Consider the following 17,012-nt stretch of genomic DNA (forward strand, 5'->3'; position numbering starts at 1 on the left):
TTAGTCTGTCTTGTATGAAGGTTATGTGTGTCTGTGCCTTCCCAGTTCTCCCTAACCTGTGCTCCTAGAAGGCAGGGGACCATAGCCTGTCCTGTCCCCTGGCACAGTCCCTGGCATGTGCTAAATGACACGGACACATGCCGAGGGGCACCAGGTAAAGGAGCTGCACAAGGGCAATGAACCTGCCCCAAGGTATCTGCTCGGACAGTAGCAGAACTGGTTCCAGCACCCAGGTCTCTGGACGCCCTGCCCCAAACCTGCACTGCCGCGGTAGATACCGATTGAGACGGGGACTGCTGAGCCCTCAGAGTCGTGATGTGCTGAGCCACTCTCCCGCAACGGATACTCAGAATTGGGAATTTGGAAAAGGGTTTCTCTGCCAGGGCTTGGAACTGACAGAGGCCTCATAAGAGAAGCACAGGACTGTGCCAGGCACGTCACATATGATGTGGCTTTTAATCTTGATGACAGTTCTGAGAGACAGGAAAGTGTTACCTTCCCACGTCAGATGAGAAAAACAGAGATGGCGCCAGAAGATACTGGAATGCAAATGTGTAGCGGAGCTCCCTGGGGGCAGAGAGGTTTGGGAGAAAATACTCCCCAAGCCAGCAGCTTTTCCTTAACATTCCTGGCTCCCAGCTGCTCCAGGGGCAGCTGGTGGGTGGGGCTATCACACCACCTCTTGCACCTGCTTTGGTCATAACCTCAACCCCAAACCTCTGTCTTGGCTCTTAGAAATGGTTTCCTAATTCTTCCCAGCCACTTGAACTTGCACTTGTTCTCTGGCACATTTTCACACGGGACCTAACACACGACACCACAATTTCACTCTTTTCTACTCTCTGAGACACCAAGTGCCTTAACGGTGAAGGGCCCACTTTAATTTTTAATGGCTGAGTTCCCATTTAAGGAAACCTTATATGATAAATGCTTCTAAGTGAATTAGCCACCATTTAGAGTTCTGTACCTGTCACTGACAATCTTAAGAGGTCATCTGGACCATTCTACATCTGACTCATTCCAAATGGATCCTTCCGGTGAGGGAAGAGAACAGAAAATTCCATGCCACCATCCTCAAGAGGTGAGGCAATCGTTTCAGCTCAAGCTCTTCTGGCGGCAATACCGAACCTGCCTTCTCTCTGTGGTTAGAGAGGACTGCTGTATCTGCAAAGCTAAATGAAAGTAAAAGCTGTACGTTCTGCCTTTGGTCAATCGAAGCCACAGGGAGAGTGGGCCTTAGGAATGATTAATCACAGGTAAGTTCGCCATCAACATTTTTGATTTTACTTTTTGCCCACCATCTCTCTGCAGACTCGTGGGGCAGGGTCGGTGCTTTCATTCTGGAATTCTGTCACTTGAAATTTCACTTCCCTTAACCCCTCCCCAGAAGGAAGGCTTTCCAGGGCATGGGACTCACCACAGCTCATCCCCTGTGACGGGGTTAACAGCCTCCTTGAAGTAAGAAGACAGAGACAGGCCAGAATCTAGAACGAGGCCCTAAGGCTAGAGGGCAAAAATAAATCTAGTGAAACTAACCTGTTTTCAAAAACACTGTATAGTTATGACTGTGACTGGTTACTTATTTTAGCTCAGTGGAAGAGCTGGATTGAGAAATGAAGTCATTTTAACCACAATACTATCTAGCACTTGAAAAAATAACGGTGGCTGGTAATTTACTGTAGTAAAAGTAATAATAACAAGTCCGTGGTTTTACCTCTAAGATGCTTAATGTGTTTAACTGTATATCAGGTGCCCTCATCAATGTAAAAGGAATAGAAGGCCGGTATGATTAGCCTCAGTAGATGCTATTCCACTACAGTAATCCAATCAGGCGCACTTGCATCGAGGCTAGACAGACAGGAACAAGCTGGTTCTCTCTCAAAAAGACCCTCCTCAAAAATAATCCTATAAGGGAGTTCCCACCATGGAGAAGCAGAAACGAACCTGACTAGGAACCAAGAGGTTGTGGGTTTGATCCCTGGCCTTGCTCAGTGGGTTAAGGATCTGGTATTGCCGTGAGCTGTGGTGTAGGTGGCAGATGTGGCTTGAATCTGGCATTGCTGTGGCTGTAGTGTAGGTCAGCAGCCATACCTCCAATTAGACCCCTAATGTGGGAACCTCCATAGGCCGTGGGTGCGGCCCTAAAAAAAAAAAAAAGCCAAAAAACTGATTTGTCTTATCGACTTGTTCTGTATAGATTCTAGAAGTAACTCCTTTGTCAGCTAAGTGTTTTGCTATTCTTTTGTTCAGATATGTGTTTTGAATACTTTCTCACATTTGGTGACTTACCATTTTGTTTCCCGAATGAGGGCTTTTAAAGAACAAAAATTTTGATTTTGATTAAAAACTTGTTTAAAAACAGTCTTTTCCTGTTGATCCTTGCTTTTCAAATCCTATATAAAAAATCTCTGCTTGCCCTAAGACCACCGATTCCTTCTAGAAGTTTCACAATATTAGACGTTACCTTGAGGTCTCTGGTGCATCTGAGTTAACGTGTGCGTAGTGTGATGTGAAGTTAAGTTCGTTTGTCATTCCTCTATAGACACCCGCTTGCTGAGAAGACTTTCATTTCCCTACTGGCACCTTCATCCATTCTACCCCCCGAGATGCACTCATCTGTTCCTGTGATCTATGTGGCCACCCTCTCAGGAACCCGACACTGTCTTGATTAACCTCCGTTCGGCACAGTCTTGAAATCAGGTAGTGTAAGTCTGCTAACTTTGTGGTCATTTTTAATTAATTAATTACTTTGTCTTTTGGGGGCCGCACCCACAGCATATGGACGTTCCCAGGCTAGGGGTTGAATCGGAGCTACAGCTGCCAGCCGACACCAGGGCCACAGCCACGCTGGATCTGAGCCACGTCTTCAACGGACACCACGGCTCAAAGCAATGCTGGGTCCTTAAGCCACTGAGCAAGGCCTGGGATCGAACCTGCGTCCTCATGAGTCCTCGTCGGGTTTGTTAACCACTGAGCCACGACAGCAACTCCTGTTGTCTTTTTTTTTTTTTTAAATCACTTCGGCTATTCACATTTTCACATAAAATTTTAGAATTTGCTTATCAGTTTCCATGAAAAAGCTTGCTGGAATTTGTATAACATTGAACCTAGAGATTAATTTGGGAAGAACTGCTATTTTAACAATAGTTTAATAATATTTTAAATAATATTCATAACTATAGTATATTATACTTTCCATATTTAGGTCTTTAATTTTCTTCCACAGTGTTTGATACTGAGTTCAGTGAAGAGGTATGTCTTTTGTTAAATTTATTCTTAAGTAGTCTATTTTTGGAGCATCATTTTATATATATATATATATTTTTTTGTCTTTTTGCCTTTTTCTAGGGCCACTTCCTGTGGCATATGGAGGTTCCCACGCTAGGGGTCTAATGGGAGCTGCAGCCACCAGCCTTCGCCACAGCCACAGCAATGAGGGATCCGAGCTGCGTCCGCGACCTAGACCACAGCTCACAGCAGTGCCGGATCCCTAACCCACTAAGCAAGGGCAGGGATCGAACCCACAATCTCATGGTTCCTAGTCGGATTCATTTCTGTGGAACCATGATGGAAACTCCAATATATAGATAATTTTTTAAAGTTCACCTTCCAATTGTTAGCTGATAATATGTAAAAATTAATTTCGGAGGAGTTCCCTGGTGGCCTAGTGGTTAAGGATTCGGTGTTGTCACTGCTATGGCTCAGTTTTGATCCCTGGCTGGGGAATTTTTGCATGCTGCAGGTGTGGCCAAAAAGCCCCCAAAACAAATAGCACCTTTTGAGGTACCTAGTTAGTTACGGAACCCATCTTCCCTCTGAGAATCCCCACCCCTGTCCTAGCCAGTGGATCCTCAGCAGTCATACTGGGGACGTGAGCGTCCCTTGCTGGTAGGACTGGGGCTGGATGCCTGATCCCAAATGGGCCGGTCTCATTTCTCCCTTAGGAAGTCAGAGTTGAGAACACCAGAGAGTCTGGACTGGCTGCTTGAACGAGGAACACGTACACTCAGGAGCTGTAAGACAGACGTGTACTATGAGAGACAGAGAACGCAGTCTGCAGGGAGAGAGAAACGAAGGCCAAATGCTCCGCGATGAAAAGCCATATGGCCCGTGAGAGAGACAGACACACGCACGAACTGGCTGCCGGGTTCTTGCTATATTTAGTCCTCGGGTGCTACGCTTCCTGGGGCCACATAGTCAACGTTTTGTGTGTGTTCCCTGGGATATACCTCATTTTTTTCCCCAGTAAATTCCCTATTGGGACTTAAGCATCTGCTTAGTGAGTGTCTGCTTCTGCGACTAAAAGAAGACATTAGTACACAGACTTGTGGGAAAAAATCCTCATTACTTTTTAAGTCTCATGACTTCTCAACACACCTACGTATTATTCCAGAATATTTGTTGATCAGAAAAACTCAGGCGTGCCGTAGCCTGAGTTTAATTTTAACTCAAAATTAATTTTTTGTACAATAATTTGTGTCATAACCTATCCCATGACCCTGCTGAACTCCTGAATTCTAGTAGTTATTTTCTAGATTTTTAAGATCAACAATCAAGTTACCTGCAAACAGAGACAGGGTTAACTCTTCTTTTCGATCGCTGTGCCTTTACATTTATTTGTTCCCTCACTGAATGGGCTAGGATCTCTTGGTATAACGGCAAACAGAAGTGGTGAGAGCAGGTGTTCTCGCCTTGTCGCCAATATTAGGGGAAGAGGTTTGTTATTTCTCCGTTAGGTATGATACTAGCCATAGGCTATCCCTAGAAGTCTGTTACTAGTTTGAAGAGGTTCTCCTCTATTCATAGTTTGCTAAGAAATTGTTGTTATGAAGAGGTATTAAGTTTTGTCAAATGCTTTCTTTGCATCTGTTGAGGTGATGATTATGTGATTTTTTCTTTTCTTTTTTTTGTATTTTTAGGGCTGTACCCATGGCATATGGAGGTTCCTAGGCTAGGGGTTAAATCGGAGCTGTAGCTGCCGGCCTACGCCACAGCCTACGCCACAGCCTACGCCACAGCAACACAGGATCAGAGCCATGTCTGCGACCTATGCCACGCTGGATCCTTAACCCACTGAGTGAGGCCAGGGATTGAACCTCTGTCCTCATGGTTACTAGTCAGATTCATTTCCACTGAGCCACGATGGGAACTCCTGATTTTTATTTTAAAGTGATGAATTATGTTGTTTGCTTTCTGAATATCAGACTAACCTTGCATTCTTGGGATGCCCATTATTTTGATATGGTGTCTTATCCCTGAGGTACACACACATATACATATGCCCTCCCTAATATATATTACTCCTAAAATACACACATGATACACACACACAATATATATTTTAAGTTGGATTTGATTGCTAATACTTCTTTTATTAAAAAAAAAAGAATTTCTGCATCTGTTGTCACAGGCAATTTTGCTTTGTAATTTTCTTTCCTGTAATCTTTGTTGGGTTTTGATTATAAAGTTATGTTGGTCATATAAAATAAGTTATAAAAGGATTTGCTCCTCTTATGTTTCCTAAAAGAATTTGAGTATACTCATATTCATAAAGATTTGTTAGTGATTCTTTTTTTTTTTTTTGTCTTATGTCTTTTTGTTGTTGTTGTTGTTGTTGTTGCTATTTCTTGGGCTGCTCCCGTGGCATATGGAGGTTCCCAGGCTAGGGGTTGAATCGGAGCTGTAGCCACCGGCCTACGCCAGAGCCACAGCAACGCGGGATCCGAGCCGCGTCTGCAACCTACACCACAGCTCACGGCAATGCCGGATCGTTCACCCACTGAGCAAGGGCAGGGACCGAACCCGCAACCTCATGGTTCCTAGTCGGATTCGTTAACCACTGCGCCACGACGGGAACTCCTGTTAGTGATTCTTGATGCACAAATGCATCTTAGTTTATAATAGCCCAAACTGGAAATAACCCAAGTGTCTATCAACATGTGAATGCATAAGCTGTGACATAAAGATACACTGAATTACTGCTCAGCCATAAAAATGAACAACCAATGATACGTGCAACCACATGGATGAATACCAAAAGCATTATGCTGAGTGAAAGAAGTCAGGAAAAAGAGTAATATTCTGATTCCATTCAAGTAAAATTCCAAAATATGAAAACTTAATGTAGTGATGAGAGATCACCAGTGGTTTCTGAGGAATGTGGTAGAAGGAAGGATGGATTACAAAGGGTATGAGGAGGCTTTACATGTGTGACATTGACTTACTTCTAGTACCCCTCGAAAATATAAAAAAGGGGGGGAATCTTAGAACTAAAAAAATCTATTGAAAAGCTATCCAAACTGAGCACAGAGAAGAAATAGAGTAGGAAAAAAAAAAAAAAAAGAATAGTATCAGTGACATGTGGGTCAGTATCAAGCAGGCTAGCATATGAGTAATTAAAGTTTCACATGACTCTCAAAGGAAAGGAGAGACAGAAAGGGGCAAGAAAATCACATCAATAAATACCAGTAGAAATTTTGCTGAACTGAATCAAAAATATCAACACACAGAATCAGAAAGACAAGTGAACTCCCAGAGTAAATATAAGGAAAAACACACCTTAGGAATAGCATAGTCAAACTGGTGAAATATAAAGAAAAAAAATCTTAAAATCCTAACAGTCAAAACAATCTTGAAAAAGACAAAGTTGAGGTCTTATACTTCCCAATTTCAAAACTTACTGTACAAACCTACAGTAACTAAAGCAGTATGCTACTGGAATAAAACTGCACATATAGACAAAGGGAATTGAATTCAGAGCCCAGAATGACTTTCAGTAAGAATGCCAAGACCATGGGAAAGATATTTTCCATAGGAAAGGACAGACTTTTCAACAAATAGTGTTGGGAAAATTGGATGTACACACGCAAAAGAATGAAGTTGGACCTTTATCTTTTGTCATATGAAAACTAAACACAAAATGGGTCAAAGACCCAAAGGTAAGAGCTAAAGCAATGAAACTCTTAGAAGACAACAGGGGAAAGTTTCTTGGAGTTGGATTTGGCCATCATGTCTTATGTATGACATAAAAAGCACAAACAACAAAATCGAAACTTAGATAACTGGATCATCAAAGTCAAAACCATTTATGTGCATCAAAGGACACAATAAACTGAGTGAAAGGCAATTTTTAGAATGGGGGAAATATCTGCAAATCATATATCTGTTAAGGGATTAATGTCCAGAATGTATAAAGAACTTCCATAACTTAACAACAAAAATCTGATAATAAAAAGGCAAAGGACCTAAGTCAACATTTCTCCAAAAAAGATACCAATGGCCAACAAATATCTGAAAAGATGCTGAATATCATTAATCATTAGGGAGACACCAATGAAAACTACGAGATGCTACCTTACACTCATTAGGATAGCTACTATCAACAGACCAGGAAATAACAAGTGTGGCAAGAAGCTGGAGAAACTAGAAGCCTCGTGCATTGTTGTAAAATGGTGCAAGCACCATGGAAAACAGTGTGGAAATTCCTCAAAAAATGATAAAAAAAATTACCAAATGACCCAGCAATTCTACTTCTGGATATATATCCCAAATAATTGAAAGCAATGCTTTTTTTTTTTTTTTTTTTTGTCTGTCTTTTCTAGGGCTGCTCCTGTGGCATATGGAGGTTCCCAGGCTAGGGGTCTAATCGGAGCCGTAGCTGCTGGCCTACACCAGAGTCACAGCAACGCCAGATCTGAGCCACATCTGCGACCTACCCCACAGCTCACGGCAATGCTGGATCCTTAACCCACTGATCAAGGCCATGGATCAAACCCGCAACCTCATGGTTCCTAGTCAGATTCCTTAACCACTGAGCCACAACAGGAACTCCGAAAACAATGTCTTGAAGACTATTTGTAAACCCATGTTCACAGCAGCATTATTCACAATAGCCAAAAGGTGGAAGCAACTCAAGACTCTATCAGTGGATGAACAGATGAACAAAATGTGGAAAATACATGTAATGAAAATATGTATTCAGCCTTAAAAAGGAAGGAGTCCTGACACATGCTATACACATAGATGAACCTTGAAGGCATTATGTTAAGTTAAATAATCCAGTCACAAAAAGACAAGTACTGTATGATTCCACTTAAATGAGTTACCTAGAGAAGTCAAATTCATACAGATAAAAAGTAGAATGGAGGTTTTTCAGGGGCTAGAGGGAAGGTGAAACAGCAAACTATTTAAGGGTGGAGAGTTTAAATTTTGAGAGCTGAAAAGAGTTCTGGAGATTGGTTGCATAACAATGTGAAAGTACTTAACACTATTGAACTGTACACTTAAAAATGGTGAAGATTGTACATTATATTATGTGTATTTTACCACAATTTTTTTTTTTAAAAGAAAGAAATCATTCGGAGGAAGAAAGATGCATTACATAAAGGAGAATAAGAATTACAAGAACAGCTGACTGCCCATCAGAAACAATGAAGATCCAAAGACTATAGAATGGATAAAATCATCATTCCAGAATTTTATACCTAGCAAAAATATCTTTCAAAGGTGAAATAAAAGTATTTCCAGGAGTTCCCGTTCTGGCGCAGAGGTTAACGAATCTGACTAGGAACCATGAGGTTGCGGGTTCGGTCCCTGCCCTTGCTCAGTGGGTGAACGATCCGGCATTGCCGTGAGCTGTGGTGTAGGTTGCAGACGCGGCTCAGATCCCGCGTTGCTGTGGCTCTGGCGTAGGCCGGTGGCTACAGCTCCGATTCAACCCCTAGCCTGGGAAACTCCATATGCCGTGGGAGTGGCCCAAGAAATAGCAACAACAACAAAAACACAACAGCAACAACAACAATAACAACAACAAAAAAGTATTTCCAGATAAATGAAAGTTGGGAAAATCTGTCACCAGGGGACTCACATGGCAAGAAAGGGTAAAGGAAGCTCTTCAGGTTGAAGAGAAATAAAACCAGGTAAAAACCCCACTAGATAATGTTTAGATGTTAGATACTAGATATTAAACTATATAATGTTTAATATTTGCTTTCAACACTCATACCTATTTTAAAGAACTTAGGGGGAAAAATAGTCTCATAATTATGCAGATATTTACTCTTTCTGATGCTCTTTCTTCATTCCTGATCTTAGTTTTCTTCAGGCACTACCTTGCTTCAGCCTTATTATTTATTTAAATCAGATCTCCTGGAAATTCTCTTATTTCTCTTTCATCCAAGAAATGTCTTTATTTTTTTTCATTCCTGAAGGAATACTTTTACAGAATATAAACTTCTGAATTGACAGAATTGCTTTTTTTCTATTAATTTCAAGTGTGTTTTCCTTTATCATATGGAATATTGTTATAATATGGGCTTTTAAGTCTGTATGTGATAGTTCCAATATTGATTATGTTGGGATTGGCATCTGTGCTCTTCCCTCAGAATTAGTTATACTTTGCTGATTCTCTATATGCTGAGAAATTTTGGGGTTATATTCTGAATGATATTCTGAGTTATATGTTGTATAGTCTCTGGGTTATTTTTATCATCCTTTGGAGAATATTGATGTTTTTGCAGGCAATCACCATGGTTGGGTTTAGCCTATAAGTTCTGTTCCTCCTCCTGTGTGTGGCAGTATAAATCTCAGTTTAGTTCCCAAAGCTGGTGTGAGTCTATCCCACATGTGGGTAGCTCAAGGTGAGCCTGAGAGTGGTGTGGTTTTATATCCCAAATTAGGAAATCCCTTCTCTAGCTCTCTCCACTCTGGGATATTCCACTCCTTCTAGCCCCCAAAGGGCTCCTTTTCTGGTTCCTCTAACCAGAAAGATGAGGTTTCTATTACAATTTCAGCAGCCTGCCCCACTGTGCTGCTCTGTTATGGAGCCCACCCTTTGGACAAATCTGCCAGAGACAGAAAATTCACCTGTGTGTAGTCACATTTCTTTCTTCCCCTCCATAATCTGCTTCCTTTCATTTACTTTACAAAGTCTTTGAGAAATTTTATTTTGCACAGAGTTTTTAGTTGTAATTCATGGGAGAAGTAGCCTGTAGTGACTTTTGCCACCATAGAGGAACTGGAACTCCTAAGTTCTTTCTCAAAGTTTCTACCTCTTTCCTAAATTTCAACACCTCTTTAGTCATTAGTCATCTCCCCTCCCCCCAGATTAAAGCAATTAACACAGCTATTTTTAATGCTAGCTCCCAAAATTGAGCTTACTTAAGTTTGCTTCTACGAACTGAGTTCTCTCACCTATGTGTCAACTTTTAGTTTCTTCAGGTGTCTAGCAATTTCTCATTGTACACTGAATATTTGGGATGCTCTGTTACATGAATTTCCACCATAGGAACAGCCATGAAAATGGAACCTCACACTCTGTACAGATCTCTTATTTTTTAAGCTATGCCCACAGCATGTGGAAGTTACAGGGCCAGGGATTGAACCCACACCACAGCTGTGACCCAAGCCACAGCAGAGACAATGCCAGATCCTTAATGCACTGCATCACCAGGGAACTCTGGTCCCTTTCTTTCTTTTCTTTTCTGGCTGTCCCACGGAATTCCCTGGCCCGGGAACTACACTGTAACCGTGGCAACACTGGATGCTTTAACCCACTCTGCTGGACTGAGTACCAAACTTTGTCCCGGCACTGAGAGATGCTGCCAATCCCACTGTGCCACAGCAGCAACTCCTGGTTCCTTCTTTCAAGAGTCAGATCTGTTCAGGTTTTTGATTGCTCTTCAGGGCCTTCACATACTTTTTTTAAATGTTTTGTCTGGAGTTTATAACTATTATAGTACATACCACCAGAAACTATATAATCCTTCTCGACTGAAGAAAGCTTCCTTCCCACCCTCCATCCCTGCCTAGAATTCTACACTCTTTGAATTTACTATTTTTTAAAAATAGCAAGATTTTACTATTTGCCTGAGATCCTGCTCATCACCCTCTTGTTCCCACACCCACACGAGTAAAAACAAAACAGAAAGAAAAGCACAGCTTGATCAAGGCCCCATGATTAAGCTGCTCCCCCAGCTGTAGATAACTTCCGTCTTCTCTATTATGTTATCTCCATAATACAGATTTGTTCAAATATTTACTATGCACCTACTGGGGGCCCTGAGTCCTGTCTTCAAAGAATAGTAACATATTAATATAAAAATCCGCAACACAAGGTAGAAAGTTCCAAATGCTATGAAAGCAAAAATCAAAAACTGCTGTGGGAATTCAGAGAAAAAGTGAATTCCAGTTAGGAAGATGAAGAGAGGTTTTATAGAGGAGGTGGGGGTACAGAGAAAGGGCCCTCACTGCTAATTCAAGCAGAGACATTACATACTTGTTCTCTGCTGCTTAAGCGGTGTCATGGCACTAGAGGTGGTGGCAGCTGTTAGAGTGTGATCTGCACACAGTCTGCATGGGCATTATCTGTACTTGTGCAAAAAGGCAGGATTGCAGGACCCACCCCAGGCCCACTGATGCACAATCAGCATTTATGCGCACTAGCGTTTAAGAGATGCTAATGAGAAGCGCTCTGTCCCTCGCTAGAACTGTGACCCCAAGACCTTGCACCCTCTCCTGCCAGGCAATGCCCCGTGCAGTGGAAGGGGATGCGGGTGCCCAAGAGCAACTGGCAGCATGTCCTAAGCACCTCCTTCCGGGCGCCTTGTGTAGATTTTGTCCTTTTATGCTCTCTAGTAAGGCTTTGAATTAATTACTCCCACTCTGCAGATAAGGAAAATGAAGGTCAAGAGGGGTCAATCAGTGGCCCGAGATACAAAGACGTGACAGAACCTGAATGTGGACCCATAGGTGACTGACTCCAGAGCCTGCACTGGCTCTGGTCTGTGCTTCAGGAGAATTAGGTGCTATTTATAGTTCTGCCACTAACTAGTTCAGTGACTTTGGTTAATTCATTCTACCTTTCAATTTTTTAAATTTTTATTATTTTTTTTTCCTTTTTTTGGCTACACCCATGGTATGTGAAGTTCCTAAGCCACAGATCGAACCTGCACCACAGCAGTAACCGGAGCCACTGCAGTGACAACACCAGGTGCTTAACCTGCTAAGCCACCGAGGGACTCCTCATTTTATCTTTTTAGAATTCAGCTCTTCAAGTGTATGTTGATGCAGATGGACTGAACTAATCAAAGTTCACAAACAAATGAATCAGGCTGCTTCAGGAAAATGAGCATGTGGAGCAACCTTAGACCTGAGGGCTGGGAAACTCATTGTGTGAAAATGCCTCAGAAACCCAGCGTTTTCTCACAGTGGAGAGAAAAGAGTACTGGACCAGAAATGAGAAGACCTGGGCTCGAGTCCTACCTCTGTCATTTATTGGTTGTGAATCTCGGTTTCATCCTCCTGAAGTGGAGGTAGCTGGTCTACCCAGGAGAGCTCTCAGTGTGTCTGACTGGTTTAAGTGAGATTATGCATGAAAATACTTTGTGACACGATAATTAACACAGCCAGTTCCCTGCCTTCATTTTCATAACACAAACCGCATCCTTCTAAATTAATTAATAAGGAATGCGATTTGTAATCTGCTGGCCATGGCAGCCATTGGGAACCAGCTCTGAAAAAGCCCACCAGCTCTGTGCCTTTGTTCACTCTAACGATGGGAACAGAAGGTCAATAAAAATATGTAGCGGCTCTGTCCGTGGGAGAGAGTTGGGGTTGTAGCAAAGTAAAAACTGTTCTTCCAGAGCAGGGAGTCCACGGTCTGGAACTCCGTGGGATGATGAAAGTGTCTTGTATCTCTTTTAGCCAGTATGGTAGCCACTAGCCATGTGGCTGCTGAGCACCTAAAACATGGCTAACTAAGCCTGCGGAACTTAATTTTCAATTTTATTTAATTTTGATTGATTCAAAGTTAAATAGCCACATGCAGAGAGTAACTGCTGCATGGAACGGTGCAGCTCTAGAGCAAAAGCGAGATGTGGATTTATTCAACAATTTAAAAACTATCCTCTTAGGGCCAACAAGTGCATTGACTTGGTTTTCTTCAATTTGGAAACTCTAGCTCCTAATGCCTTTTTTTTTTTTTTAAACAAAAACTTTTATAGTATGATTTTTGATCATGGGAAGTTTCTTGGGAATCCAATTATTACTATCTTGCAACACAGATGATGCCAATAAAATGTGGAGCTTACCTAAACAAAAACCATGAAGTTTTGTTTCATAGTTATGTATCTGCTCACCTGGAAAGATGAAGCCCTTTACTCCCCTGTCTCTAGAATTAAAAGCAGACGTTGAAAGGTACGAGGCCCTGTGCGCGGCCACTGGAGTCCCTCCTGCTCACCTACCGTGCATTTTCTGCTCTCCGGCTTATGCACTGGTGCAGGTAGAGATACTCCTGAGGCGCGCTGGTGGACAAGGCCGGCTGCATGTGGTTTGATCCCGGGGGCTCAAAGGTGAACAAGGTTGGCTGGCTGGAGTGCGACGGGGCTGAGGATTTTCGTTCTCGGAGAAGGTGCTGACCGGCGCCGCTGAGCTCCGCTGGAGAGGAGCGGGGGCCGTGACCGGCTGAGGCGACGTTCCTCAGGGAGTCTGCGAAAAGGAGGGAGAACTCTACGCATGAAAGAAGAAGGCCATGTGCATGCATGCGTGACTGGGCCACCTCGCTGTACAGTAGAAAATGGACAGAACCCTGTAAACCAGCTACAATGGAAAAACTAAAAATCATTATAAATGGGAAAACAAACAAACAGACAAAAAAAACAAGGTCAGATGTCTTATCCCAAACTGGGTTGTCAGAGGGAGAGGAAGTATTACGAGCAGAGGCAATGGGCCAGCAGCAGCCTTCTCTTCCTCACATGCCTGCTCCCTTCTCTGCCCTCCCAGAGACCAGGGCCCTGGCCCCCTCGCTCTGGACCTCTGACCGCTCCTGGAGCCACCTGGAAGCCACTCCTGTCACAGCCTGGGCAGTGTCTGCCCCACCTCCAGGAGGTGTGGCTATCGGTGGTCCGAGGGTGCGACGCTGTCCTTTGAGCCAGGTCACTGAGTCCCACTGCCTTCCCTCTCCTTGGTGGCTCCTGCTGTCATCACCTCCCTCAAAGTTAGGCAGGCTTTGTGATACAAAGCTTTGCTTTCTGAAGACTTAGCCACTGAGGCCCCGGACTGTGGGTTACAGCGCTAATGATAAATGCACAAATGTATTTGCAGCTGTTCCTTAAGACAGGTCCCAGCTCCTCCCACCTGCCCCGCACGCCCTCCCCAGCTCTCCTATCACCACGCTTCATCTACGGGTCTTTTTTCTCTTAACTCTTATCTTGAACTCTCATCTGCTGTGTTAGAAAGGAAGCCAGGTACTCGAGGCAGATAATAGTTTAGAGTGCTACACTAAACAATAAATAATGCCACAGGCATTATTCACTGGGCTGGCTCTCTCAGCTTAGTCCAAATTCCTTAGCACAACACATAAGGCCTTTCACAGTCCGACTTATTTCCTGCTTTCCTCCTCCCAAACCCCAGGCACATGGAAGCTTCATCAGTCCGTGAGCACACCAGCCCCTCTTAGGAGTCTTTGTTTTGGCTCATGCTGTTCCTTCCGCCTGGATTTCACGTCGACTCCTCTGGCAACTCATACACAGACTCTAAGACCCCACAAGGATATTAAAACATCATATTCTCTCTGAAACCTTCCTGGACGTGGTCATTCCTCTAATGAGTGCCAAGAGCGCGTGGCCCAGGCTTCATTATAGCCACTGTCACCCCGCTTCCTTGCCTGGCCCACGGGTTTCTAAGAACAGTGGCGGATGAGGTTACCCGAGTCCCAGCACTGACCTAGCACAGCCCAGGCACATAGAACGGTCTGAGTCCACCTTTGCAGAACCAGCAAAAAATTCATTCCGCATATAATAACTCGAACAGCGAGACTTTTTGTTTAAAAAAAAAAAAAAGACTTAAAGATGTAATTTCTGGCAATGGGACAGCCAGTGGGGGATTACGTTTTAGTGGTGCTGACGGTGACTTTCTGTGGTTATTCACGACACTTCGGAGGGGACGTAGCTGTGTTTCCACTCCATTATCTGACCTATTTTAGTGCCCTTCTCCTGGCCCTGGGCAGGACCATGAGTCATTAATGTTCTACAGCATTAATGATTCCTCCCGTCTTTTCTGATGCCGGGCAGGACGACTTCTGCCAGCGTACAGCAGAAAAAGCCCCGGGCCTCGGGGGAAGACCTGTTCCACTGACAGCTGTATTGACTTCCGAAGTGAATTCCCACGCTAGGCCTCCCAGCGACCCGGACGTTTGTTAGCAGACTGATGTCTTCATCACCCCACTGGATCTGCAGGGTGAACTCTCCAATGGCAGAGGAGAGGGGTTCATGCTTGGGGACGGAGACGCCCCAGCGCCAGGGCTGAACCCAAGCTGCTGCCTGAGAAAACACAGGGAAGCGGCCTGGGGAAAGCTCTGCCCGACTGAGATCTGGACCCCTCTTCCTCTCGCCTGCCCTTTGATGGGGGCACATGGCAGGGTCCTGCCCACACCCTCCTTTGACAGCACGCTCACCCTGGAGGCTTGCCCGGGGCATCCTGTCCATTCTCAGGGCTTCAGCTCTATGGCGACAACGCGCCAATCTCACTCTCTAGCTCTCTTCTCTCTCCTGGGCTCCTTGTCCTATGCCCCTGCGTCTGCCGGGCATCTCCATCCCGCTGCCCCACAAGCAGGTCAATTCATCGATCTAAACAGAACTCCTCCAGCTGCGTTCTCAGTCTCAGTGAAAAACACCAACGCTGCCATCCAGTCAGTCCTCTGAGCCAGAGACCTAGGCGTGATCTATCACCCTTCCCTGCTTCGCGACAACCACGTCGTGTCATTAGGTCACTGCCCTGCTTAACACTCTTCAACGGATCCCTGCTGTCCCCAGGAGGCCTCGCAAGCCCCGCTCTCTTTAAAACCACCTTCCTGTTCATTTCTTCCATCTTGTTTCTCACCAGTACTTCCTTGTGTTTCAAACAGAATTTCAGGAAAACCTCAATGTCTTTCTCATCACTCCAAACATGCTATAAACTCAGTAAGGGCAGAGATACGGTTTCTTTTGGATATGGTTTTACCCCTAGAATGAAGCCCGTCTGTGACACAACCCCATAACCATGCGTTGATTCAACACAGGAAGCACACAGCTCAGTAAGTCATGCTCCCTCGATAACATTCCCTGACTCCTCATTACCTTCAGAATCCAGTCCAGGGCCCCCGGTCTGACAGAAAGGGCCACTGGCCACAAACTGGTCACCCTATCCATCCTTCATGTCCTCCTTGCTGAACGCCTGGGCTTGAGTCTGCATAAAATAAGAGCGACCTATCCTCACCTCTGGGGGCCTCTGCCTCCGGCTCAGGCCATGGAATCAAATCTGTGACCCAGTCTATTCACTCACAGAGCTGGAGAAGTCTCAGTTTCCTTATTTACAAATGGACATAGGCTGGCTGTAGGGGTGAAATGCAGAAAGGGTGGAGAAAATGCTGTATATTGTAGGCACTCAGAGTTCTAGCCACTTCTGTGTCCCCAGTAGTTAGAACAGTCCCAGGACAGGGTGGGTATTCAATACATATTTGTTGAATGAATCAAAGAATTTTCCCTCGCTCAAAAATCCACACACGCATGTTTCTTGTGGTCAAAATCAGAGAGGTTTTCAAGGATTGTTAATAAGATGAAGTAAGGGTTGGGATGAGCTGGGCTCACAGACACTTGGCATTCCACCCTTCTGACATAAAGCCATGTCTAGGAAACCGGTCAGTTCTCTAACAGTCTGTAGCCCCAGACAAGTTCTTTCAAAGCTGTTTTGGCACTAAACCTTGCCAAAATCCTACTTCAGCTTGCAACTTTAAAAGATTTCTATGTGAGTTCGTGTGATTATTCCTTGGTGGATTTACTGGGTCGAAGAGTATCCTCCCTAAACACATGGAACCTCAGAATACGATCTTATTTGAAAAGAGTCTTTGCAGATGTCATTAGTTAAAATGAGGTCGCACTGCATCATCATGGGCCCCCATCCAACGACTGGTGTCCTTATAAGAAGAGAAAACAGAGACAGAGACATACAGGGAGAATGCGGTGAGATGAAAGAGGTAG

General features: G+C 44.1%; 1 protein-coding gene across 1 annotated transcript in view; it reads right to left on the reverse strand.

Annotated features, from left to right (window-relative positions):
• The window catches only part of GAB2 (GRB2 associated binding protein 2), a 185,293-nt gene that overhangs the window by 14,773 nt on the left and 153,508 nt on the right, over positions 1-17,012 (reverse strand). Inside the window, exon 3 of the mRNA XM_047752509.1 lies at positions 13,242-13,485. Coding sequence (XP_047608465.1) covers positions 13,242-13,485 — 244 coding nt within the window. The remainder of the gene's footprint in view (positions 1-13,241; positions 13,486-17,012) is intronic.

Source organism: Phacochoerus africanus, chromosome 11 (genome assembly GCF_016906955.1).
Source record: "Phacochoerus africanus isolate WHEZ1 chromosome 11, ROS_Pafr_v1, whole genome shotgun sequence".
Lineage (NCBI taxonomy): Eukaryota > Metazoa > Chordata > Mammalia > Artiodactyla > Suidae > Phacochoerus > Phacochoerus africanus.